The sequence below is a fragment of the Falco rusticolus genome, chromosome 2 (genome assembly GCF_015220075.1).
Source record: "Falco rusticolus isolate bFalRus1 chromosome 2, bFalRus1.pri, whole genome shotgun sequence".
Classification (NCBI taxonomy): Eukaryota; Metazoa; Chordata; class Aves; order Falconiformes; family Falconidae; genus Falco; species Falco rusticolus.
Window position 1 is genome coordinate 112305073 of NC_051188.1, and position 25041 is coordinate 112330113.

At 36.6% G+C, this 25041-nt stretch overlaps 1 protein-coding gene across 3 annotated transcripts in view; it reads left to right on the top strand.

Moving 5' to 3' along the window:
• The window catches only part of CADM2 (cell adhesion molecule 2), a 669939-nt gene that overhangs the window by 586789 nt on the left and 58109 nt on the right, over positions 1 to 25041 (top strand). For all 3 annotated transcript variants that reach the window (XM_037377971.1, XM_037377973.1, XM_037377972.1), the window contains one exon: positions 11731 to 11909. In XM_037377971.1, coding sequence (XP_037233868.1) covers positions 11731 to 11909 — 179 coding nt within the window. The remainder of the gene's footprint in view (positions 1 to 11730; positions 11910 to 25041) is intronic.

The window sequence follows — 25041 nt, forward strand, 5'->3', positions numbered from 1 at the left end:
TGTTCTCTGCTATGAACACCCATTAAAATTATCACATCTGCAGCAATCCCAGTTTCTGGCAGAGGAAGTAGAAGAGGCAGATGCCCAAGAAAAAGAGTGAAGTAAATCAACAGCCCCTTAGAAAGCATAAAATGTTTTGAATTTTCATTTGTATCAAGAAGGTGGAGGGTATAAGCACAAGATTCTTCTCTTCTTTTTTCACTGTGAACATTCATGTATACGCAAGATGGAGTGCACAGCTCCTGTGCAAGAGACACGGATCTGTAACACCTTTTTTTCCCTCCCTTCATTTTCTTTCTTTTTAAGACTGGCCTAAAAACCCTACCGGTTGTGTTGCATCAGTGTGTGAATGAAAGCTGCTGTAGAATGAAAACTGGCAGCCTTCTCCTAAAAAATGTTTAGATACATGGTATATACATTGTATGCACAACTCATGTAAACTGCATGTGTTTCTATGATATTAGTCTAACTATTTAAAAATAATGCAGTTTTGAATTTATGAGCTCAGCCTACAAGTACGGCTATATCAAAATATTGGCAGGGCCTAGTAAGCACAAGGAAAATAGCAGTCAGTTTTAAATAGCAAAGGAGGAAAATAGAAGAAAAAAAATCCATTAGTGAGGACAATAAGATTTGAATATCTTGAAGAAAATTAGCCACAAGTTCTACCACTTAATCTGATGAATAAGTTCCATTAGAGAAATTAGCAAATTGGTTGGATACCAATAATAATAACAACAATAAAACACTTAAGGACTGTAGGAAATTTCACAATTCAACTGAAGAGTTCAGATCTCAAAAAAAACCCCAACAACAAAAAAAAAAAAAACCAAAACACCAAAAAAACCCAAAAACTAAACCCAAAACACAAAAGAAGACCGTGCAAATAGTTTTGAATGAAACTCAAAAGAATTCCCATAGAGATGGTGTCAGGTTTGGAACTGAACCAGATGTATGCTTGAGGAAATATTCAATACCACCATAAATTAGTTTAAAAGTAAAATTGGGATGAAGAAATAAAGGATTTCTGAGGTCTTATGACGAAACTTGAACATGAGAGTATTGTTCATCAACAGAATAAAAATAGAAGTATTGTATATATATATTAAATAGTAAAGCTAGATTACCTTAGAAGAATATTATTTGGATTTATTTTCTTGTTTTAAAGCACAAACTTGGAGTCTGAAATAATTCAGAGATTTCATTGCACCAAAATAAGACTGGCAATCAGTAAGCAATTAACCATTCTTAAAACAGCTATAAAAACTGAAATACATTTTGCACTTCCATGAGAGTTAAAAATATTTTTCTACAGCTTATCATGAAACAGATGTCTGAAGCTACACTAAGTAGAAAAGATTGGATATTTAGAATATTTCGTAGATTTGCCTTCTTTAGAACTTGCTATTAGAAAATATGGTTTATGCACTGGAATAATATAAAGTATTACATCTTTGCATGACTATGAAAATGGTAGCTGAAGCAGGCAACTATCATGTAAACCAAAGGACTTTTGTTCTTAGTGATACTGATCCTCAGAGTGGGTTTGAATATAATTCTGAGTCTTACACTTTAAGAGCAGAAAATATTCTGGATGTAGTCTGTTGTTAAATACTAACAAAAAGTACGTTGAGTGAAAGTTATATTCCTTTCTTAAGAATTTTTATATAGTCACACTGTTTACTCATTTCAGTACTCTCAAGTCATTATGGTAGTGCTGGGTTAATTCTTGATTCAGATGTGGACAGAGTAATTCATTGATCAATGGACATAATGTCCTTGTTCATATGAATCAGAAAGGGCTCCACTCCAGAATGTATACCAGATTTGGATGGCTAGGATTTTAATGCATTTTCACATTTTAATGTATAATCTGAGCTGCTGTGGCATGGAAGTTCTAGACTTGGGAAATAAAGCATACTGTGTGGTGCAATACCTTTAGGAACAGTTTCTCAATATGGCATATTCAAAGAAAAATGTTTTGCAGAAATTATTATTGCTAAAAGATAGAAAAAATAGAAAGATTACTTTAAAAATACAAGCTGGATAATTTAAACAGTCAGCATGAACTGTAAGCCTTAAGCAGCAGCAGATGCCTGTCAGTTCTGATCTATCTTTACACGCTGGCACACAGCTAGGACCTTTTGTCAATAGTTCAGGAGTTTATAGTTAATTTTCATTTAAGAGTAATCAAGCTCTTTAAGACATAAAATCTGAATTTGTTCACTCTACAGGAGATCCATGTGATTTGTAGAGGCTATGAACTTTGCAAAAAGGTTTCTAGTTCTTATCTAAATTGAAGATAATAGGGTTTCTCATGTTAATCAGGAAACTAAAAATAAGCTTTTCAATTTATAGGGTAGAATTCAGCAAATAAATTGATATATGAATTTGAAGTTATTAATATCAGTTAGAAAAGCTGACTTTCTGAGTGTCTCTGCAAACCTTCCATTATTAAAACAAAATTTAGCTGTCTGTTGCAATGGAAGGGTAGGTCAGGATTTGCTGGTACCTCTGCTAATGGTGTTGGCTGTAGTAACAGGGGGCTCTAAGGGAAAGAACTGCCTTCTTTCTGGCTCATGTAGTAGTCAAGACTAACCTCATACCGAGGAGCTTCTAATGGGAAAGAAGGGAAGCCAAGTGTAGGGGAAAGGATTAATAAAGTTAGAAATACAAAATAGATTATATTTCTCTTCCAGAGCAAGATGCCAGCCTTGTTTAGAAGGACTTTTTTTTTCTCTAGTCTATTATGACCACATAGAGGAACTTTTAGGAGAGGTCTCCTTCAGAACTTACTGAAAAATGTAAGGCAAAACAGTTTGTCTGCATTCTTTAAAGACAGATGAAATTTGCAAGAGGTTAGCATGTTATTTTTATGGCATGCAATGGTAATTTCACTACAATGTGAGTAATAATTCTTGAAAAATAAAGGAGATTCCTTCTGATAGAGAAGAGTAGAATAGATAAGATATTCAGATAAAAGCCTTAAAAAAATGAATAGTATTAGGAGCAGCACTGCTGAAACTAGCAAAATAAAACATGTAACCTTAATGATTTATAATAGTTTCTTAGAAAACTTTATAACAAGAACAGTTTTTAATAAGATGCATTTTTAGGTAAGTGTTTTCCTGACTCTGAATAATTAGAGGTACTTGGGGTGATAAATGGTGTTAGCAACCGACTGTGCACAGTTTGATATCATGTCTCGCTGCACTTACTCCGAGTTGGCTGTTTGCATGCTCTGCTATTGGGGGCACAAGAAATCACTTAAGTAAGTAACTGTTATCCCATACTGCAGTGATGGCTTTCTATGTATTCCACTATTGAGAAAATCTGCTGAGCTGACCTCAGTTTTGATGCAATGCTCAATATCACAACAAAGCTTTTTCTGACAATGACCCGTCAGCCATATTGCACATTTGTCAGCTCTCTGATTTTGTGTTTCCTTCAAAGCTAAAGGACTGGCAGTGCTAGCACAACCAAACTGACCCTGGCAAAACACTGCTTGGCCAACATATACACAGTGATTCCTGATAATGAATTATAATTCTTTACACTATTTTTTCACTTATAATGTGGGTCACAGGAAGACAGTGGATCACCCACAGCAGTAAGCACACCAGTTTGGTGCCCTCTTTTTCCTCCTGCATTAAACTTACCTTAGGGAGGATGGTGCTTTGTGAACAAGCATAGGAGGCTCCCCCACATCTGCCTTCATGTGGCAATGGATTTTGAGTTTATTTAAATGAAATTCTGGACTACATCTTATAGCACCTCCCTTACAAAGTTGGTAGGGGTTTTTTGAGACAAACTTTTTGTCCATCTCTAGCCTCCCTGCTGCTTACAATAATAGAATACAAGGGATATTTCTGATGCAATTCACTGATAAGTTATGTTCTCATTTCATATAAGTTCTCTTGTTGATCTGTCTCATGACTATGAGAAAGCCAATCTCCAAAATATTATTCACAGCAGGTTTTTTATACTTCTTCAGGAACATTGTGAATAATACTGGAATTGAGAAAGAAACTTCATATACATAGATAGATACATAGATAGATAGATATGGATTATGCACTTTTCAGGATATTTGTTTGATACTGACTTCTTGAAAATTGCTAACATAAAGGAAACATTTTGGCTCCGGGGGGAACAAGAAATGCACAAAAGGCAAAGGGAAAGACTAGCAGTAAGTAGTTTCAAAGAAGTTAACATTGATCAGTTGGTAATGAATTAGGAAAAAGCTATCCAGACAGAGACCAGCAGCATTACACAGCTGTGTTAAGGGCTGAAAGCCTTACATCAAATGGCATCCTAGACTCTAAAGATACTAAAGGATAAAAGGAAATGGGTTATCAGCCTGATGAGAGGGAGATACAGAAGGAAGGAGAATTATGGCAGCAAGAGAACAGTCAGGTTCTTACAGGCAAAGAAAGGTAGGTATTAACTGACCTGAAAGGAACCTTAAAATTGGTTGCAAGGAAAGATTAGCATGTAGATAGGGAGAAATATGAATATGAAAAATTACTTTTTTACATCTTAGCAATCTATGCTTTATATCTTTCGTTAAAAGAATAAATAACTTTGCTTTGAAAAGACTCTTCTTGAGTCACTTTAATCAGTTGCTGTCACAGACTGATGAGGGATAAGGACTTTTGGCTGCAAATTTAGTCTATCATATCAACATGGTTAGCAACTGCAATGCAGTGAGCAAATTGGAAGGTGAGAGGGCTGCCTCATTTATCCAGAGCAAGCTACAGGCAGGGAGGCCTTGTCACCCAAGTGCATTCGTGATGGACAAAAGAAAGGCTTTATCTGTATCCAGGACAGAAGGTAAGGAATGAAGAGGTTTTGGGAGGTTTTAATTTGGTTCGTTTTCTTCCCTTTTCTCCTTTCTTCCACCCCCCCCCCACACCCCCCCACACCCCCTTTTTTTGGTGTTCTCTTTTTTTCTGTTAATGATGAATACTGCAACAGCATTTGAGATTCCTGTCACCTCTTTATCATTGAAGGAACTTTTTAAAAGGCATAATTCACTGCAACTGCCTTCAACAGTTCTTGTTCTTGTCGTCTTTATAGCTGTGAATTCCTGTCAGATTTTTGTGATATAAAAGGTAGAAATCTCTATTTTGTTGCCACGTCCTTTTTAACATAGGTTGGTAATTTAATTCTTAATTCTTTAAAAACAATGGTATAGAGCATCATAAATATTCTTCGGCTACATTATGTCTGCTGAGATGCTTAAAAGAGAAAAGTAGAGACAACTATAATACTCAATTCAGATGTTCAAAGCTTCCTTCTTAAAAAAAAGAGAACTTCATAAGAGGTACTTACGATGTTCTTTACTAATTCTTCTGGGGAGAAAAACACTCTGTGAAGGTTACTCAAGCTTTGCAGAACTACAAAATCACAAAGTTCTTATCTCATAAAATAAAAACCATCTATCCAAGGCTTTTATGAAAGGCTAGTGACTGAGGATATTGATGTTTTTGATAAATGAAATGCTCCCAAACCAGCTCATCCCAACATGACTCATCAGACTGAGACTTTATATAAACAAGAGGTTCCCTCAGGATTCAAACTTTCAACTGGATGATTAACTGTCAGAGCTAAAAACTCAGATTCTCAATACAGAGAAACTATAAGTTTCAAATTAATGAAGCAATCATTCCCTTAGATGACTTTTAACATTGCAGCAGGATTTCAGCAAAAAATATTCTGATAGATGTGGTGATACCTTTTCCATTACTCATTTGAGCATAGCTGCTAGATTATGTTATTATGGACTTCAGAGAATACAAGTGTCCCTGTTTGGAGAAGTAAAAGACATTATTCAAGTGGGCCATACTCAGAATAATTAATTTACTTGTCTTGTTAGTGTTCCACAAATCCTTATTCCATCTTTTTTATATTTATCCACATTTGTTGGGGTCTGCAGCGGGTCTGCAGACAAGTTAGTTGACTTCAAAGACTTAGTCGTGTACCTTTAAGACAGCCACAAATTGTCAGGTATGTAAACAGGATGTGAAGAACCTGAACTTAGAACTGCAGCGTACGGGCACCTACAGCAACAGCAAATAGCAAGCAAGAAGAAGGACACAAAAACCAATCAGGGTCTGACACATGTACTGTCCAAGATATATAAATAATTTGTATATACAATAAAGGCCAAACCCAGCCATGCAGACGTAGTGTTTTTTCAGTCCGCCTCAATCTGCGAGTCTTTGAAGTCAACTAACTTGTGTGCAGACCCACTGCAGACCTCAACACACATTGGCTACAAAATTTTGAGAGGATGCTTAGATACCCAGATGGGTGATAATATCCTCAGTGAGACTGAGTATGTAAAAAGCCAGAACTGTAGGGTTTGGTTTTATTGCTGTTTTGGGAGCGTTTTGAGTGTGATCTTAGGGAAATCAAAAGGTTATCCTGTGTTAATATTATGGGCCAGTAAGTTATCTGAGTGTTGTTTACTACGGTCTCAGTGAAGAACACTTTGTACGTGAACTTTCTGTACACAAAAATCAGAGAAGGGCAACAAAAATGAATAGGGCCAAGAACTTTCAAGTGAGAATGGATTGCATTGCTCAAATTCACTTTGTTCAGAAGGAAGAGGTGATACGGTAGATCTATCATTTTTAAATTAAGGGTAAATTAAGATAAATATAATGTTTAGATATAAAGATATCACTAGAAGAGAGGATTATATGAAAGCACTGACACATCATAGTCCTTTGGTTCAGGATGGAGAAAGGGATGTAAAATTAACATCTGTTTTAAAATACTACTGTGTAACTTTAAATGCCTAGAATATAAAAAAGATTAATGTGAACTTAAATATTAACTGTTGACTTCCATGTTACTTGTTGAAAAGGTAAGTCTGTGCCTAAGAGTTCTTTTCTAATCAAAACTAGCTGTAGTTTTGAATTATTTTTTTTTTTTCCCAACACATTCCAGTTCGCCCTGAGCTTTCTCTCTGACTTATTTTGGAAGGAAAGGTTTCTTAGCCTCAAGATTAGAAAATAATTTTGCTTTACTTACAAATTTCGTGTTAACTTCCTTGCAAGAAAACTCCTGTAACATAAAACATGTATCATCCTAAAACATGATAACAGTTTTTTTATATCCTCGTTGCAGTCCCATTTCAGTTGGAATGGGAAAAAAGCTACCAAATTCTGTTGCTTTTTATGTCAAGTTTTGTGGCTAACATGAAGACAGTTAACAAAATATTTTATTTATATCAAAACAGTTCCTTTCTGCAAGTCAGTTACTGAAAGCTTCTGGGCCTTTCTACTAGGATTAAGCATACATTGTACCAAAGTCTAAGCCCATTTAGAAGTTCATCAGAGACAGCATAGAGTTCAAATGTATTTTGGGGGGCTGGAAGAGATCTCATTGGTCATAATTAAGGATATTTAGTATGCTTGTGATTAGTACCTCTGTCTTCTTTCAGTTTAACGCAGCCCTGATAGTGCTGCTGTGGGCAGCTGAGTGCAAAACCAAATCAGTTAAAGCAATGCATATTAGCCAAAGAAACAGCATGGGCTGTCACAGTTGAGCTGTGTCTTTGAAAGAATTTCTTCAGTACAGCATGCTTAATTTGTTTGTTTTTGTTTTAAAAGGTGTCACACTGGGAGCAAATTAGAATAGGTAAGCCAGAAGCAGAGCTGTGTTTTGGGGAAGAAAACAGCATCTTGGTGCTTCAGCTCTGCTACCTCTCTCAACCCAGTGAAGGGTCTCAGTGGTAGCACAGCTCATTTCCACTTAACTGCATCTGCATGGGAGGGATTAAACCTCGGCTATAGAAAAGCACCTCTCATCCAAGATGGGGAAAAAAGGCAGGACAGACTTGTTCTTTGGGTGACTGCATTGGTACCAGCAGGCTGCATGCTCTTGTTAAGACAGAGCAGGTCAGTGAGCTTGTTTGTGCCATGAAATGTGCGAAGGCAGTAATGTGCAATTGCATTAGTGGCCACAGTGCTAATCTTGACTTTATAGCGATTGTGCTCCAAAAAAAAGATGTTTTCAGGATTGTCTGAGAAAAATGGGCATTAAACTGGTGTCTTCTTCACACTTCAACTTGAAGTAAGCCCAAATGCAAGACACAGGGACACCCTGTTTGTTCCAGTCCGCACAGTAATAGATAGCATTATGGCAACTCCTTAGTATGTGATGAAAAGCTGAAATTCTGCAATATTAAAGATGTTTGCAATGGAGAAAAGTGTGCAATATAAGGAGTGTACATATTTGCCAGGTGTTTTAGAATATCAAACCTAAATATGCCCCAGTTAATCCAGAACCCTTTCAACATGTTGGGTAAGAGCCAGAACCACTGTCTGGTGTGCAACCATGAACACATTTCAATAGGATCAACAGTGGGGAATTCACACGTCTTTGTGCCTTGTGTCACAGAAAGAAGCTTCCCCATCAATGCTTCAGCTGCATTTGTGCTTTGGACAATGAAGGTACTAAAGGAATTATCAAGGAATAGCCAATATGCTCTAAATTTATGAGTCCTTTGCCCTTTTTTCTCATGAGTTTTCTCTTCCCCTGCCAATGATCTCAGAAGGTATCAAAATCAAACAGACAAAGAGAGGGAGAGAGGCCTATGCAGTACAAGGCTATCGTAACTTACAACAAGGTTATAATATGCAGAACCATTACTTAACATATCCTGCAATATTCATTGCCACTGCTAGGAGGTCAGTGTAAGACAGATAAAAGTAAATATCTTTTTGCACAGTGGGTAGGGAACTTCCAGAATTCATTGCTACAGGAGCCTGGGTTGACAGACAGTATAAGCAGGTTCAAAAAGATATTAGAGACATTCATAAGCAAGATGTCGGAATGCTAAGGAGATACAAAAGAGAACAAGAGATGCCCTCCAACATCCCTGTTAGAATGATTGTGGATGCTGGCAGAGAACAGGGGGAACAGACTGCGGGAAATGGCCACACTCACTTGCTTTCCTTAAACAGCCACTTCCCTTGCCACTGACCACAGCAGCATGCGGGCCTGGGCGCATGAGCATGTCTCATGTTCTTAGCTCACTTCTGCCTAACTAACGAATTGTTTAGACCAGAGCATCTCAAAGCTTCTCAGCAGTGCAGGCAAAATTTAATTTGGTGGCTCTGACAGAATTTCTTCTTTAGGCACCGTCCCCCCCTGAGAACAGTGAGATGGAGTCAGAGCTATGGCCAGCCACCGTGGTGTGTTGACTGTGGGTCAGCTGCCCAGGAATTGCCCTGCTGCTGCCACTAAGCCAGTACAGGATATCTTAACGTTAACTGTTAATTAGCAGCTTCCCTGACACCCAGAGAATGTAGATCTGCCTCTCTCTAAGCCATGAATTTTGTGGCAGCATCATTTTGCAGCCACAACTAAGCACTCTGTATAAGACTAGAGTTAGTATATTACAATGTGACAAAGGTCCCTGAATAATTTATATCTAAGGCTCCATTTCATACTTACTTGTTATCCTATGGGTTTTCCCCTAGGATATGCCATCTAATTTCAATTTAAAATGTAAGTTCCATAAATTACCACTGCACAGAAGTTGCTTTAACATGCCATTTATGAAGATAATGGTGCACATTGTAGCAGAAGTGTTTCAGAGTTTCCACTCCTGGGATTACAGATTCACAATAAACTGATAAATGGAAAACAATGAGGAGTTTCCTAGAAAATTGAACAAATCCACCTTAACATATCAAAGCAAATCACACCTTAATCTTGTGAACTCTGTAGGGCAATGTTTCTGCAACAGCACGGACATCTAGATTCCCTGTTCACATTAAGCAGAAACGAAGCATGTATATTGTCTGGCATGGTTTTTTAGATACCAGTTCTTTAAAGTCCACTCAGGAAGAGTATGAAGATATATTTATGGTATGGTAAAGTAAGGCCTATTACACCAACAGTTCTTAATCCTTGGTTTAAAATTATGTGAATCTTTATTCCCTCAGTATATGTTTTTTCTGAAAAAGTCATCATTTTGGAGAATAGCCAGTCTAGCTAACAACTTCAACAACAATTTAACAAGTTGTCATCCAAATATTACTAAAATATGTATAAATCTCTACTATCTTTGAAGAAAAAAATGTTACAGATTTTTTACTTACAAAATTAATATAAATTAAGTGGCATTAAGTACATTTCAGAAAAAATCGCTTTGTTTACATGTCTTGCCTAACTTAAAATCATGTCATTGCAGTCATTAGGACTATTTGTCTGCAGGAGGCCACAGTTTGACAAAATGTCTCTCCTTAGGTATTTAGATTTAATTCTTACTCTTAACACTTACTATATTTAATAGGCTTTAAAAGCTGCTTAAATTAATGAAATTAAATATTTCTTGAGTAAAGCTGGCAAGTAATTTGGCATCTACTGATGTTAGAACAGCATTTTATATTTTGTTTTATTACCTAGCCATACTACTGCAGACTTCAATTGGAAAATATAATGTAACATTCTCCTGCCAAATAAGTGTGCAAATCCAGAATTGCTTCTGACTGAAATGACTTAAGTAGTGTACCCAAAAGAAATGGATTGATAGTTGGACTGTGGTGCACAAAGCTACCAGATACAAGTAATGTACAGTGGATCCCCAGGCTGTATATATCTTGCTTAAGTGACTGGTATCTAAGGGCCTGAGATGCTCTGCTTGTGAGAGAGTCAGGATTCAGGTAGCCAACTTTTCATTCCCAGTCACGGACCAGTCTTTTTGGTGATTGCTCTCACATAAACTTGAAAATAGATCTTGTTATGTGTAAGTAAAGACCACATACCAGTAAAAAATACATGCTGGTGTGTGTTAGCCAAATCTCATGAAGTGTGGAGTTTCTGGAGTCTTTAGGAAAGAGGTATCACTTGCCAGTGGGAAAGTGTTTGTGAACAAGGCTGTCGGTTCCCTTCCCTGCAGTGCCCTTAACTTGCCTAGGGGGTTATCACTGTCAGTGCTTTGCCTTTGGCCTGTTTGATGTGAGTTAATGGGGCACAAGAGGAAAGGTTTCACAAAAGTAGGATATCCAGGATTTTAAGTTACATCTTTCATTGTTTGTGATAACATGTGTAACAAGCAATTATTTGAGGGAAGGATGCAGAAAGGGTGGAAAAAGGGATGGGCTGTGACACAGTGCCGCAACAGAAATAAATTTAGATTGTGTGTAAGATGTGCTACTTTGAGACTGATATGCCTGGTTGAGGAAAAACATTCAGTGCATGCAAGCGCACTTGTGAATGTGAATGGCCTAAATAATTTTAGAATCCATTTACAAACCACTTACATATACCTCAGCCTGCTTGCATGATTTCTGATGCCTGTCAGCCACACAGGACCATATTGCTCATCACACCAATGGAAAGCTGTTTTCACTTAGCTTGCCAAGCATCTTGTTGAACTGTGGGTTCTGAAACCTCGCGAGAACTTTTTTTTTTTTTTTTTTTTAAATTTAGGAAAGATCTTGGCCTGTTCCAGTATTGTTCTGCTTCCTTTTCTGTTTCTCTTCTTTTCCCTGCTTGTTTTTTTTTCACTTTCTTTAGTAGTTCCCATCTGGGACAGTGAGTTTGTAATAGTGACAGTTCATTGTATTCAGTAACTCAAACAATCATGTAATATTCTTTGATGGCAGGTTACCATTTGTAAGTTTCTGATGCTACTGTTTCTGATGTATTGTGTTGTATATACGTGTTTCATGTATCTGATTAAATGCATTGCTCTGGATCCAACAGGCCAGAACCAGTACTATGGACAAAGGACGGTGGAGAGCTACCAGATCCAGAGAGAATGGTTGTCAACGGCAGGGTCCTAAGCATCAGTTTCCTAAACAAAACAGACAATGGCACATACCGATGTGAAGCAAAAAATCCTATTGGCCGAAACAGCACAGAATATGTCCTGATAGTACATGGTGAGTGTGTTCTCAATAGTTTTTTGATGCATTTTATGCATACGTAGCATTTCAAGACAACACAATCAGTTGCTTTTGATCATTACCAAAAAAATAGGATGAAAAAGCTGGAACTCTAATTGCACTTTTATTGATGCTATCATCTAGCTGTGGGGAGTGCGTTTACTTCCTTTTATTGGCATGCCTCTCTTCATACAGTTTAAGCAAAATATAGTCACTTATGTTGGAAAATTTTTGCAATGTAAGCATGTGTAAAAATCTTCTTCACTATGTCAGAACTGTTTTATAAATACTTGCCTCAGGCACACACTGTTCAGATAAAGCTGGTTGCAAAAGGATATATGAAGAAAAATATGGAAATACCAGAGAGATGGGTGCTTGAGTTTTTTTGTTTAGGTTTTTATAGGCCACCAAAGATAGGACATCAGATACTTTTCTTACACAAGTTACAGCCTGCTACTGAGAAACTTCAGCTTGTAAAGGTTAGCTGATAATCATCCGGCCTATTATGACAGTCAATGATCAAAACTATGTCATGTCCTAATTTCATGATACTTCTAATAAAATAAAAAAATAGGAGGGTTCACATTAAATTTCAGTTGATTTGTTTTCCTTAATTAATTAGGCAACAATATATGTCACATGGAAAGTATAGCTGGCTTTTACACTGATCATGAAATATAGGAGAAACTATAATGCAAGGTTAGCATTTGTCTTTAACATGGCTTTGCAATATGGATCTAGCAATCTCAAAACATAATGCCCTCTTATCACAGATATGTATGTGGTAATTCCTGGAAGATTATGAGTTCTGTAATTTGAATTTTAACCTAAGTGAATGTAGAGGTGAAAGCACCACTATAGTTTATGATGGTACTTTTTTTCCCTCTAGATTTTTTAATAAATGCAACTTCTTGGAACTATGACAAAAGAAACTGAAACAATCTAATAAAAATTGTAGTTTGTAAATAGACATGCAAACTATATAGATTTTATTTGCTTATGATGAATTCAGGCATAACAAAAAACATGTTTATTTGATGTTTGTAAGGTCTCAAAACCATTTTTCACTAAAGGTTTAATCTGCCTTTAGGTATTTGGCAGAAAACTTCTAATAAGTGCTACTTTCAGCTTTCAGTAATGAGCTGTTTATTGGCACTGTGGATGGAATGTCATTTATCAAAAGAACCCCTTAGATTACTTTTTGTCTTTCTTAAAGTTCACTATTAGTTTATGTAGGATTAGTGGCACAAGTAAGGAGGAGGTCTTTGCATGAGGAATACAGATCCTGTACTGCTACGTGAGTATTTCTGTATTGAAGACAAACAGAAAAACTAAATCCTTTAACCTCTACTTACATCGATTGCTACAAGAAAAAAAAAAAAAATGTCTTTTACATCCTGGAGGTGGTGCTGTATTGGTTGCTGGCAGCAGGCACAAAGGGCACTGCCTTTGATGAGGTAATGGCTTCTGTGCTTACCAAATGTTGAAACTTCTGTTTGTGTTTTCTGCCCAAATTATTTCTGTGATTATTTCTGAAAACATAGCTGTTTATAATGGTAGATTTTTCCATCAGTAGTGACTTTGCAATATACCTCTATCAAAGAATATTTCACAATCTCCTATGTGTCTCTCGCATAGTGGCATGCCCCCTGTTGATCTGATTATCTTGCAACAACTTCCTGGCAGTCTGTAAAATCATTCATTATCAGGAAGGCATTCTGTTATGTTTGGCAGCACATTAGGCATGTTATCAGGTTTAGCTTGCACATTGCTGACCTTTTCTGTTATGAGTACCAGAGTTTTCTTAATTGCGTATCTGCAATTCCAGTGTTAGAACTAGAGAAAGTAAATGTCAGGTGCTTCCAAGCTTTCTGAAGCAGAGTACTGTGACAGAGTATGTGATGACGTTTAGTGCTTAACAGCTTACTGCCTTTCAGAGTCGTTAAGTTTAAGTACAGAAGGCACTGACACAATTATTTTATCAAATGTAGCACAATCAGCTGTATAGATCAATTTAAGCAGTCTTACCCCTTCTTTAGCTCATTACATTCGTGAATGTCTCTAGTGAAACAAAATCCTCCCCAAATTATACAATATTCTCTCTCTTACCCTCTCTCTTTCTCTGGGGGCTAGCAAACCTACTTTTTATCATTTTCTGAGATGTGTTCTTCCATTTAATAGAAGATGTATTTTTTTTTTTCTATATCTTCCTAAATATATCTGGGAGCATCCTTTGATTTCTCATGCCTTCCCCTGCGCCTAATGTATTGATGTAATTCTTTTGTCCTACCCCTTTGTTAGAGCTGATTTATCATATAAGTATGCCTTCTTACTTTGAATGTTAGGTCTCTAATACAAGCACCTGCCAGATTTAACATAAGGGGAAGTACGTTAGCAAAGATGTGGGAGAGGAGAGGGGAGGAATCTGCATGAGGAGAGAATCTCTGCACAAGAGATTCTTCTAAATTGCAGGTCAAGGAAGTAACGTCTAGGAAAAGTGACGTACCAGCTGTGTAAGGAGTGAGGTGTAAGTGCCCTGAGTGCTAGTAGCCACAGCCTTAATGGGGCCTCTGGAAGTCCAGCTCCACAGCTGTTAAACAACTGTTTTTCTAGGTAACTCTCGAGCCCAGAGGAGTTGCAGTGATTGAGAGAAAGAATGATAATGACATGCCTAGGTTTAAAGAGTGAGAATGGCTGATGTGGTTTTTCCAGGCAAGCTTGTGTGGGAAGGCACAGAGGACATCAGTGGAAGGTATCCTCTGCAGAGGCAGGGACGTGTAACCTGATTCACAGCTTTGCTTTTCTTATCCATACCGTGATTTCCTCTGCGTTTTTTTCCTTTTTTCACTATTACTACAACAGATCTGTCTTTCTCTTTATTAAGTCTGTAAAAGTTTCATCTGGCTTCTATTCCTTTTTTCCCCTATGAAATCTCCCTCTCAGCAGGACTCAGCCTACTAATTCTCTGTTTCTGGTTATCTTCCTAACTCAGAGGAGATTTAAGCAGCTTTAGCACAGAGAAGCTTGCCTAAAAATGGAAGGTATAGTTTGTCATAATTAGAGATTAAGCAAAATATTTATAAATACTGATTTTACAAACCAAGCAAAGAGTGTCTCATGCCTGTAACTGGACAAACCTAGACACAAAATTGTACAGAAAAGTAGTATTTTTCCACTGTAAATGATGATGAGGGAATACTGTTTTGATGTTAAGTGATGGCAGTGGAAATAAATATTGCTATAGGCAGATGAATGGCAATCTGTCTAATATAATTAGTATCTGATAACATAAAAAGTCTTTTAGATTTGCAGTATAATTAAAGAAATCACACTTCAGAGGAATTGAATATATTTGAATCAAGTAAAAGGCATGGGCTATTAAATATGCTCATGCTGCTTTGCTGAATCAATACAGCTGCTACTTTAATTTTTCTTAACTTTTATTATTAATAATAAATGTCAAGAAAATACTTCATGAAGCAGGAAGGTGGGCACAAAGTCAGAGTATATAGGCAGCAGTACAAAGGCAAGACATGTACTTTGCTCAAACATCTGTCTCATGCAGTAACAAAGGCACAAGCTTTAATGCCTGTAGCTGTTGTCATTTCTGTATTCTAATTGGCAAGCTTAGTGCTTTAGAAGTGCATATTTTGGCTAGATATATTACACTCTTTCTTTGGTAATAGGCCCCAGGCAATTTTCACTCTCGTCCAATTTATTAAGAATTTTTGTTTACCTTTGTCCAAATACTAGTCATTAATCATCAGTAAACAGAACTAACTGTCAAACTCATGATGCTCAACCCAAAACCATAGATTCTACTTGTAAAGCTTAGGTAATAACTGCATTGATTTAGCCAGAGTAGAGAAAGGAGGTGGTCCATCATAATCAAAACGAAGACACAGCTGTTATGTATATAGCACTAGTTCATAACCTCTGGATGTCAGTGCCGAAGACTTAGTTCAACATCAAACTGAGTGGGTGACAGAAGTCCACATCATTGGGAAATCTTCTTAATGGAAACAGCAGCATTTGATAATTTGCAGACCTATTTAAAATACAGTACCTTGGTGAAATATCCTGATCTAAAGACACACATTCCATTAATTGAAATATTAATGGCTATAATGTGTCATTTTTCAGTTATATGTCAAAGTAATATAGAAATTAACATGAATCAGCAGCTGTGGATGGTCAAGGCAGTTCTTACTGTCACAATTACACATACAGTCGAAGGTGATTAAGTCAGAAATTCAGTATCTCTGGAGAATAAAAAGTGGCATAGCATATTCCCTTGACTTCAGCCTTTCAAGTATTTTGTATTTCTTTCTTCGTCAAGCTACTTTTTGCAAATAAAGGCAATTGAAAGACCGAGTCACATCCTCGTTAATATTTTGAAATGTACTTTCAAGCAGAAGGTCTCCTACAATGAGTAAGACCAAAGGTCCCACTGCACCTTTATTTGGACTATTATGTATTTATCTTCCACCTGCTTGTCCAGTCCCATTTCAAAACATTTATCATCTTAGTTTTCACAATAACCTGTGGCAACAAGTTTCTGAATTGAATTATGTGCTTTGAGGGAAAAGTATTCTCTTTTGTTTGTTTAAGCCTGCTGCTTGATCTCTTCACTTCCCAACTTTCCAATTTATTTGACCTCTTTTGCTGTTTGTGCTATAAGTATGCAGTTAAAGTAACTTTTTTATTTTCATGCTGCTTCCCTTGAACAGATTCTGAAGTATTTCCTCCTCGCTCTCAATTTCTCACTAATTACGATCTTGGACTCTTTATTTCCTGGGTTCCCATCCCCTGTATCCACTCTTCTTCTTTCATGGTCTCTTTTTCACCTTTTTCTTCCTTTTTGGTCTAGCAGTAAATCTCTGTGATAGAGTCTTCTCCATACCTGGAACAGCACTATGCCGAATTTGCAACAGACAGTTTATTACCTCCAGCCTCCAAATACATTTACAGAGATTCACCTTCTCTGGCCACCCATAATTCTAGCACTGTACTTTTACTTCCATACAAGTTTCTTTTCAAATTAGTAGAAAGTCTGTGGTATCCAAAACATGTCTGAAATGAAATAAACTCCATTATCTCTATCTGTTCTAGATTCCTTTATCTTTGTCTGTTTGTTCGCCCACTATCACGCTTTTATTGTGTTGCATTATTGTGATGTTCTCATAGGCGCCTTCTCTCTTTCCTTTATTTCTGTAACTCACTTGCGCACATCTTTCACTCAATGAAAGTAAAAACTAAGTAGAAAAGAAATTTGAAATAAAACTGAGAAGGTGATATTTTTTTCTGTTTTCTTTCAAAGCTGAGCTTACCTGATAGGCAATAGATCTCATGGCTTGCAAATATTTTCATTATAAGCCTCTGATAAATCTTGTGCACTGTTTTTTGACATTTTATCCTCATAAAAGTATATATAAAAAAAAACACATAAAAAGTATTCACTGGAGGGGTGGGAGGGAGGTGGGAAGGAAAGGAACCAGCATCCATGTGAAACAGCACACTCATCAGTAGTCTAGTTGCCCTCTGTTTTGGCGTTAAGACCCTGGACATTATGGTAGCAGGACAATTTCTGAAGTTTTCTCCTTTATAGTTCCCGAGTTGAAATGTCTCATTTACAGACACATTTCAGAGAAAAGACTTTTTTGCCTATGGGAAAATCCTACATTTTGAGTGAATAAAGCTTGGGCTTTGCGAAAAGAGAATTGAGCAGACCCATAGTGTAATGGAACAATAAGAACATGTATAGCTAAATAGAGGGTGTTTTTAGTAAACGAATAATCTTACCATTACAGCAATCAAGACATATCAAGTATATGAGGCCCAGAAGACTGCTTAGGACTTCATTTGAAATTCTATACATGTGAATACCTATGCTTTTTGGTTTTGAGATTTTTTTCCGTGTTTGAATTAAAAGAAAGAGAATATCTCAGATTTGAGTCCTTAAAACAGAGGTGAAAAGTCTCTCCTATTGCCATCTTATAAAGAGTAAAATTAACATTAAAAAGTACAAAAGACAACTCACGGACAGAGGAGCCTGAGCTTTCAGCTGAAAAATAAATAAATAAAAGAATGCGCTTGAATAATTTCTCCTTCTCAAAAGCCTTCCTTCCCCCAAACCATCTTTTTTTTCTTTCTTTTTCTCTCTTCCCTTTCCCTGCTATGCATGCATGCATACACACATTCACAGCACACACGCATACACACACAAACAAAACCAAGCAAACAGAGGTCTAGTCACTTATCAAGAAAGAGATCTTTTTCATTTTTCATCTTCACATCTTTTGAAATCCACAGCAGCTGGATGGTTTTCTTGCAAAAGCTGAGTTCTGGAGAAGTGAAGTTTCACTATGGCAGACCTAAGAAAGTAACTCATTATAACCCTATGTTAGAGGCAGCATTACAAATACACAGAGAATTTCATTCGCATGTTATTCTGCAAAGCATAGCCCTTTAAATTATGTTGAAATATTTTGATTTAGTATATACATCGCTGTTCTAAGGTGACATTAAGGTATTAAATCATTACCATAACATTAAAGTTAACTTCTCCAGAGAACTCTTGGTTGTGCTAAAAGAGGTGGCCCAGACTTTAGAGCACAATGTAGATGAATGCTGAACAATCAGATGAATTAAGAAATCATTGTATAGCTTTTATTATTGGACTAAAGAAGAATAATGTTTAGTTGACATTTTCAGGTATGAGAAGTCTGTCAAGAAACTTATGGTGGAATTGTTGGCTTAATTTTATGGATGAATTGTCCAGCTATTATCCCTGAACACTCGCAAGGCAGCTACTTTGAAATTGCTTTTTGTTGATAAATACTTGAATAGTGGGGTTTATACTTGAGCTGTGTGAACTGATATTTCTTCATTTAAGGTGACTTTAGAAAAATAACATACAAATTTTTTTTTCAGATAAGCGCAAAATCATTGTGGAAAGGTCAAGAAAATAACATTCCAAACCACAGTAACACTTTTGGGGAATCTGTTTGACACTTCTGCATTTTTACATTAAAATGCTGGTTTTGATGAAATAAAATATTAAAATAAATTTATTTTCTTAGATAACATATGGAAGATTTTATTTTTTTTCCCCATACTGGGGTACTCATTGACATTATTGAATTCAGACTATTTCAGTTAAATTAAATCTAAATTTGTCCTGGGTTTACTTACTTTTTTTTTCTCCTGGTTGATGCAGCAAATCTCTCTCCAGGTCCAACCTATAACAACATATTCTAACATGTATAGCTCATTCTTATTTGAATAGAAGTTGTACTTCTAAAAATCTGTAGTTTTGGATAATGTATTTTATAACACACAGTACTTGAAAATATTTAATTTTATATGTACATATATAGTTGGCTAAAGTGATGGTTCTTAATTTGGATTCCCTATGCGATCTCTGAAAAGAAAAAGATTGCATGTTGGTTTTGAATTACGAAGTTTTTCCTCCATATGTAATAATTACAGAAAGTTAAAATTTTGGGTGCTTGTATATGGGTATAGCATCTACAATAAAGTACTTCTTGAACTAGATATACTAGATATGTTGCTGTTGCTTTTTTGAAAAGAAACTGGTCTTAAGAAACTGTTTTAACTGGTCTTAAGCGATGTGTATTTCAAAAATAGTGCTGTTGAGTTTAGTAGCACAGCTTGCTCTCTAATTTTTCTGGGCTTCAAGCTTTGCTGTTGTTTATACCTCTAACATTCTTGAACTTTACTTAAATTGAGCTTTTTTGTTTGAGCACTCATAATGTTAAATTACCATGTCTATGAACATCATATGCAATCTTCTTGAAAAAAATATAACTGTTAACAGAATAATGTCACTTGAGACTGATGACAAAGTTATAGTCTAACAGTTGCTAATGGTCTTCTGTTTCCATCTAGATCATTTATTATTCACAAAACTCCAACCATAAAGAAATTATTAGTGGCTTAGTAATTTTCTAAATCGAAATCTCTCCTGCACCATTAGGTGCTACGTGGAATGCAGATAAGGGTGTCCTCTCTCTGTCTTTCTCATATGGTGCTTCTATAACTTATCTTTCTTTTGAGACTAGGTTGTTCAGTTTTACACTCAATTCAAGAAAGGAAAATGGTACACTATACAGTGATACTGCTGCAAATGTCAACTGGTGATGCTAGCCTGGTGATACATCAGTACCATGTTTTGTTCAAACTGAGACTACAAACCTTGAGAAGGTGGCAAAAATCATTGGTTCTGAGCAAATGAAGATAAATATAATTGCTTTGGGGAGATTACAAACAGAATCCCAAGTCTGGGGAGGGTAGGTAAAGCTTCTGTAAAAATTATGCCTCTTAGAGGGCTTTGAGAAGTTCATATCTTAAGTCTCTGATCACATGTGAAGATGAGCAGAGAGACTTAGTGAATAGACACTTAGAAATTTGCTCATCTCAAACCATTAATATTTCTAATATCCATAATTTGATGTTAATAATTATTAGTTCTGATTATTCTATTTTTACTATTTGTAATTTTAATGATTAATGATGTGTGAACTTTTTCTGGAGATTTTCTTAGCCTGCATTTCTATATTGTATAAAGGAAAACATACTCAATAAAACATTTCTTACAGTATTTTATGTACAGCAAATAAGGTTCCCCCCCTTGTTTTCAGTATTCTTCCAACTGAAAACCAAACCAAACTGACAAAAATTTGAAATTTTCCTAAAAAAAAAATTAAAATCATCATAACATCTTTCTTCACAGTATAGGTTCAGTCTGAATTTATTGTGGGACTCAAAGTGTCTGTAGCACCTCCTCCACCTAGGCTGCAGTCGCAAACTATTTTTTCTAGCTCTTACTGCTTGAATTCTTGACCCAATATAACAAAATTCTCTTTGCTTTGTAATTAAAATCACTTTTTTTATTGCTAAATCATACCATAGGCTTTTTTGCAATGGATCTTCCTCCGTCCTGCTGTGCCTTACTGTGGATCTGTGTGATTCCCATGGAATGGAGACAAGACAGCAAAAGCTAGCCAGGAGGACAGTAAGGGTATATCTCAAAATCATCCTCAAGTTGCAGGGAGAAAAAAAAAAACAAAAACCCACAGAAACCATTGCTAGCAGGTGTTAATATAGATTTGCAGAAGTTGATAAAGTCGGCTGGAACGGCCAGTGCCATATGGGGATCTCCCACAGCAGCCTGACTTCTTTCACAAGGCCGTGGGTCTTTCACTAGCATCAAACCCCTTTCGATGAAATTTACCCAGCAGGTGCCTGTGAACAGGTCTCCAGATACCTGCTGCAGCTGATGGAGTTCATGTTATTGTGTAAGGTGATGTGTCATTTGTGAGTAGTCCAAACAGTTTTCAGTCAGGATTACTTTTGTTAGAAGGCCTGAAGACAGAAGGATTAGCGTTGTAATTTCTTTTTTCCTTTATCTACTTTATACTCTGACACAGATTTCCTTTACTTTTTACTTTTCCTTCACTGGTATCCACACAGTGTGTTTACTCCCCAGATATGCCCTTGAATTAAAAAATCGCATTTGCTTGGTAACCTCATGCCTACGGAGGGTATACCTTTCAGCTGAAACTACCCATATTAATCCTCATGGCAAGTGAAGAATGAAACAAACCAAAGGAGCAGAGGAAGGACAGAAAAAAAAAAAGTTTGGCAGGGTAAAACTGTAGGAGTTGGTGAAGTGTTTTATTTTTCATATATTTCTGTGGGTCATTGCACTAGTGGATTTTGTTTTCGTTCTGTGGTTTCTGTGTTTTGTATTTCCTGCAGGTTTCCTAATCCTTGATTGGTAGGAGGCAGGGAGGAGTTGAAGGAGGGTGACATGTTGAAGTGCTAGTTTGCTGCTTGATTGAGGAGAGCTCTGGATGGCTTTCATCATTCACAAGCAGGAACTGAAATCTTTTTGCACGGCTTTGTATATAATTTTGTTTAAAATAAATTAGCAGGTATGACCAAGCATTCTTTGCAACAAATACTGTGATATTCCATTGGTGAAATGTCCTATTTAATGGCTTAGTAGTTAAAGGAACCAAATGTCTGCCTACCTGAAAGGAAGTTGGATAATATTAATAAAAATAAGTATTGACTATATTACGTGTCCCACCATTCATAGCATTATGTTATGCAAAGCCAAAAAGTCAGGGAGGGAATTCAACTACATGTATAGAAGTCTTTTAAGCAAAAAAAGACAGAGCAGAAAAGATCAACAGCTAGAAAGATAGGGCCTTGTTTTCTCAGGCGATGTACTATGGTGATGAGATTGTCTGAATTAAGCCAAAGGCAGTGCAAAGAAGTGCAATAAACTATGCTCTAGGTTGCAAAGATGCCATTACCTTGTGCAAGATGATTTTCATTGGGATACAGCTATCCCACTATGATAAAGCATTTCAGATTAGTGTTTGGACCCCTTTGATTTTATTTTGAAATAAAGTAATTTAAAATAAATAACATTCCCTGTTATCTCTTTTTACTAACCTTAAAATAATTGCAGTGAGTTTTGAGTTGTTTAAGCAATTTCAGTGGTTTTTGCTGAATTTCTCAGAGCAATGAAAGTAGCAACCATAATAAAATAGACATCAGCAATCTGTTTACCTCCATTTAGTTTCAATACTTGTCTCCTTAATAGGGAAATTTTAGAAAATTCTCCTTGGCCTCTTTCTTCTTCCTAGTGGAGTTCTGGCTGAGCTTCTTAAAATGTTTTGCACAGAAAGAGTCAAGTGTCATTCTGAGAAAGCTGTCATCTTTGTTCAAGGCTGCTAGTATCTGAATTTGTATTGTACATTAGCTTTTCCATATAGGTTTTCAAGGGCCAGCTGCCGGTACTTTATTTCATTTAATTTTGAATACTCCTATTTTATGGCTTGGAGAAACAAGGAAATATGGCTTGTCTGTTTACTTAAAAAGAATAAAAATGAACATCACAGCCTTAATGTGATTTTTAAGCAGTGGCAATGGGCCTAGCACACCGTATTAATAGTGATAGAATGCTGCACTTCTGGGGCAAATTGTGCTGGCTTTATACATACAAGATGTTTGGTGCCTTTTCTAGTAACATTTTGTCTTGAATGCAGTGAAATTGACACTGCAGGTATAAGGGCAACTGCTTTTTTAAATAAAATTTTAAGCGGGTTTGTTTTCTTTCGTGTTTCTAATTGTTTTGGGTTTTTAAATAGAGGATTAAAATGGGACTTGGGAGAGCTGTTCTGAACTCCCCTGTCAGGCTCAGAAGTCTGTAAAATATAAGACATTCTACTTAATTCTTCTGTGTTCATTTCCCCAGCTATGAAATGGGAATAATGCTACCTCCTTTTCCCTAACACTTGATCTGTACTGTCTAAATCATGATCTTACCAAACCACAAGGCAGACATCCATTCCTTACTGCATATGTGTGTGTGAATGTAGAATTGTGAACAAAATCGAGGCTTGTATAGATGCCTTTTTATAAGTAAAACTTCTTCATTTGAGGCTGCAGTCTCAATGCTCTAAAACTCTACCTTTTATTTAAAATGTTGAATCGCAAAATTCTTTTCCGTAGCCTACTGCATGCTCTGCAAATTTTACTTAATTCCTTTCAGGCAAGTTGCATAAGCTTCAGTGACTTGCTCAGTGCAGTATTTGTAACTACTTTAATTAGAAAGATGGGCTTTTATAGAAGATAGAATGACTCCCTTAAAACAATAGGCTTTATTAATATTACTGCTATTAAATGGGAAATTACTTTTATTTAACTACTAGCAAAACTTATGGTAACTCTAGGAAAAAATGGGTCTTACAGAGTACTTCTGGAGTGATCTGAAGTATGTATTGTATTCATATAACTCCAGAGCATGAAAGATTAATCTTTCTGTTGAATACTTGTTTTGATTTGTCCTTAAAAGTACATCTGCTAATAACCATTAATAAAGTAAAACCTCGAGCACATTAAAACAGATTCCACAATATTAAAGAATTTGCCTACTTGCAAATTTAGATTTTTCTTGTACTAAGATAATCTGCAGTATCTAATCACCAGGTCAAGCTACTATCTTATCAAATTTATCCTTTTATGTTCTCTGTTTATCACTTGGTTTTAGCACAGTTAGAATTTAAGAAATAATGCATTACAACCTATTTGTTTTCTGCTGTAGAAATCTTGCAATTCATATAATCTGCCCCCCCCAAACTGAACAGCAATAGGTAAATGTATTGTGAGATACTACATTATGTTACCTGTTAACCTTCTGCTTCACTGAGTGCAAGAATGGTGAGCTTTTCAAACGGCTAGACTGGTGACAGATAATGAGTCTGATGGACAGTGAAATGGGAGTGTGCTCACAGCATCTCAAGGCCTTCAATGCAAACTTCTCTTTCTGTTTCGAGGGAGCTGCAGCTGGAGAGTGCTTTTGCTTATCACAAATTCAGTGGGGTGGGGTGGGGAGCAGCGTGATCCCTAAAATACACACTGAGGGCTTCAAAGTTCAAACCCTACATTTTGAATGTTATCAGCCACTAGTGCAATACTTAAATGCTCATGTTAGATGTTTTTCTGTGAAATGCTTGATTCATGTTTCCTGTGGTCCCTGTGTGTGCAACTCCACCAAAATGTGTGTGCAACAGAGGTGTTAAAGCCATATTTCTGGCAACATCTGTGCTGTGGAGAAAGGTCATATTTTTCTAGCCAGAAAAAAAAAGAAAAAAAAAAAAAAAAAGAAAAATGCCTTTTTTTGTGTGCTTCCTGCTACTTTTTGAATTCTAGCAAGTACTCATGAGCATTATAAAGCACATAGACCCAGTGCCTACTACTCCCAAATTCTGTTCTGTGCAACGGGAGAGGTTCAAAGGGAAGAGTGGAAGCTTCCTCCACTCAGCATGCTCTGCCCGTAAGAGTCCCCATGGAAGGTGGTAGAGGTGGGTTTTATCTAAATACCCCTCCCCAGCCACCTGCCTCAGGACCCCACAGCACTGCCTTCCCGATGCTTCTTGTCACCTGCCTGAAAGCCACAGCTCCTTGTTTTCTGACAGCTCGCACACCTGTCCTGGTGGAAACCTGGGTTTACTGGTGTAAAATCAGCCTTTCACACACTCATAGTCTTTGTAAGTCCTACTGTTGCTCTCAATAAATAAATAAGATATTC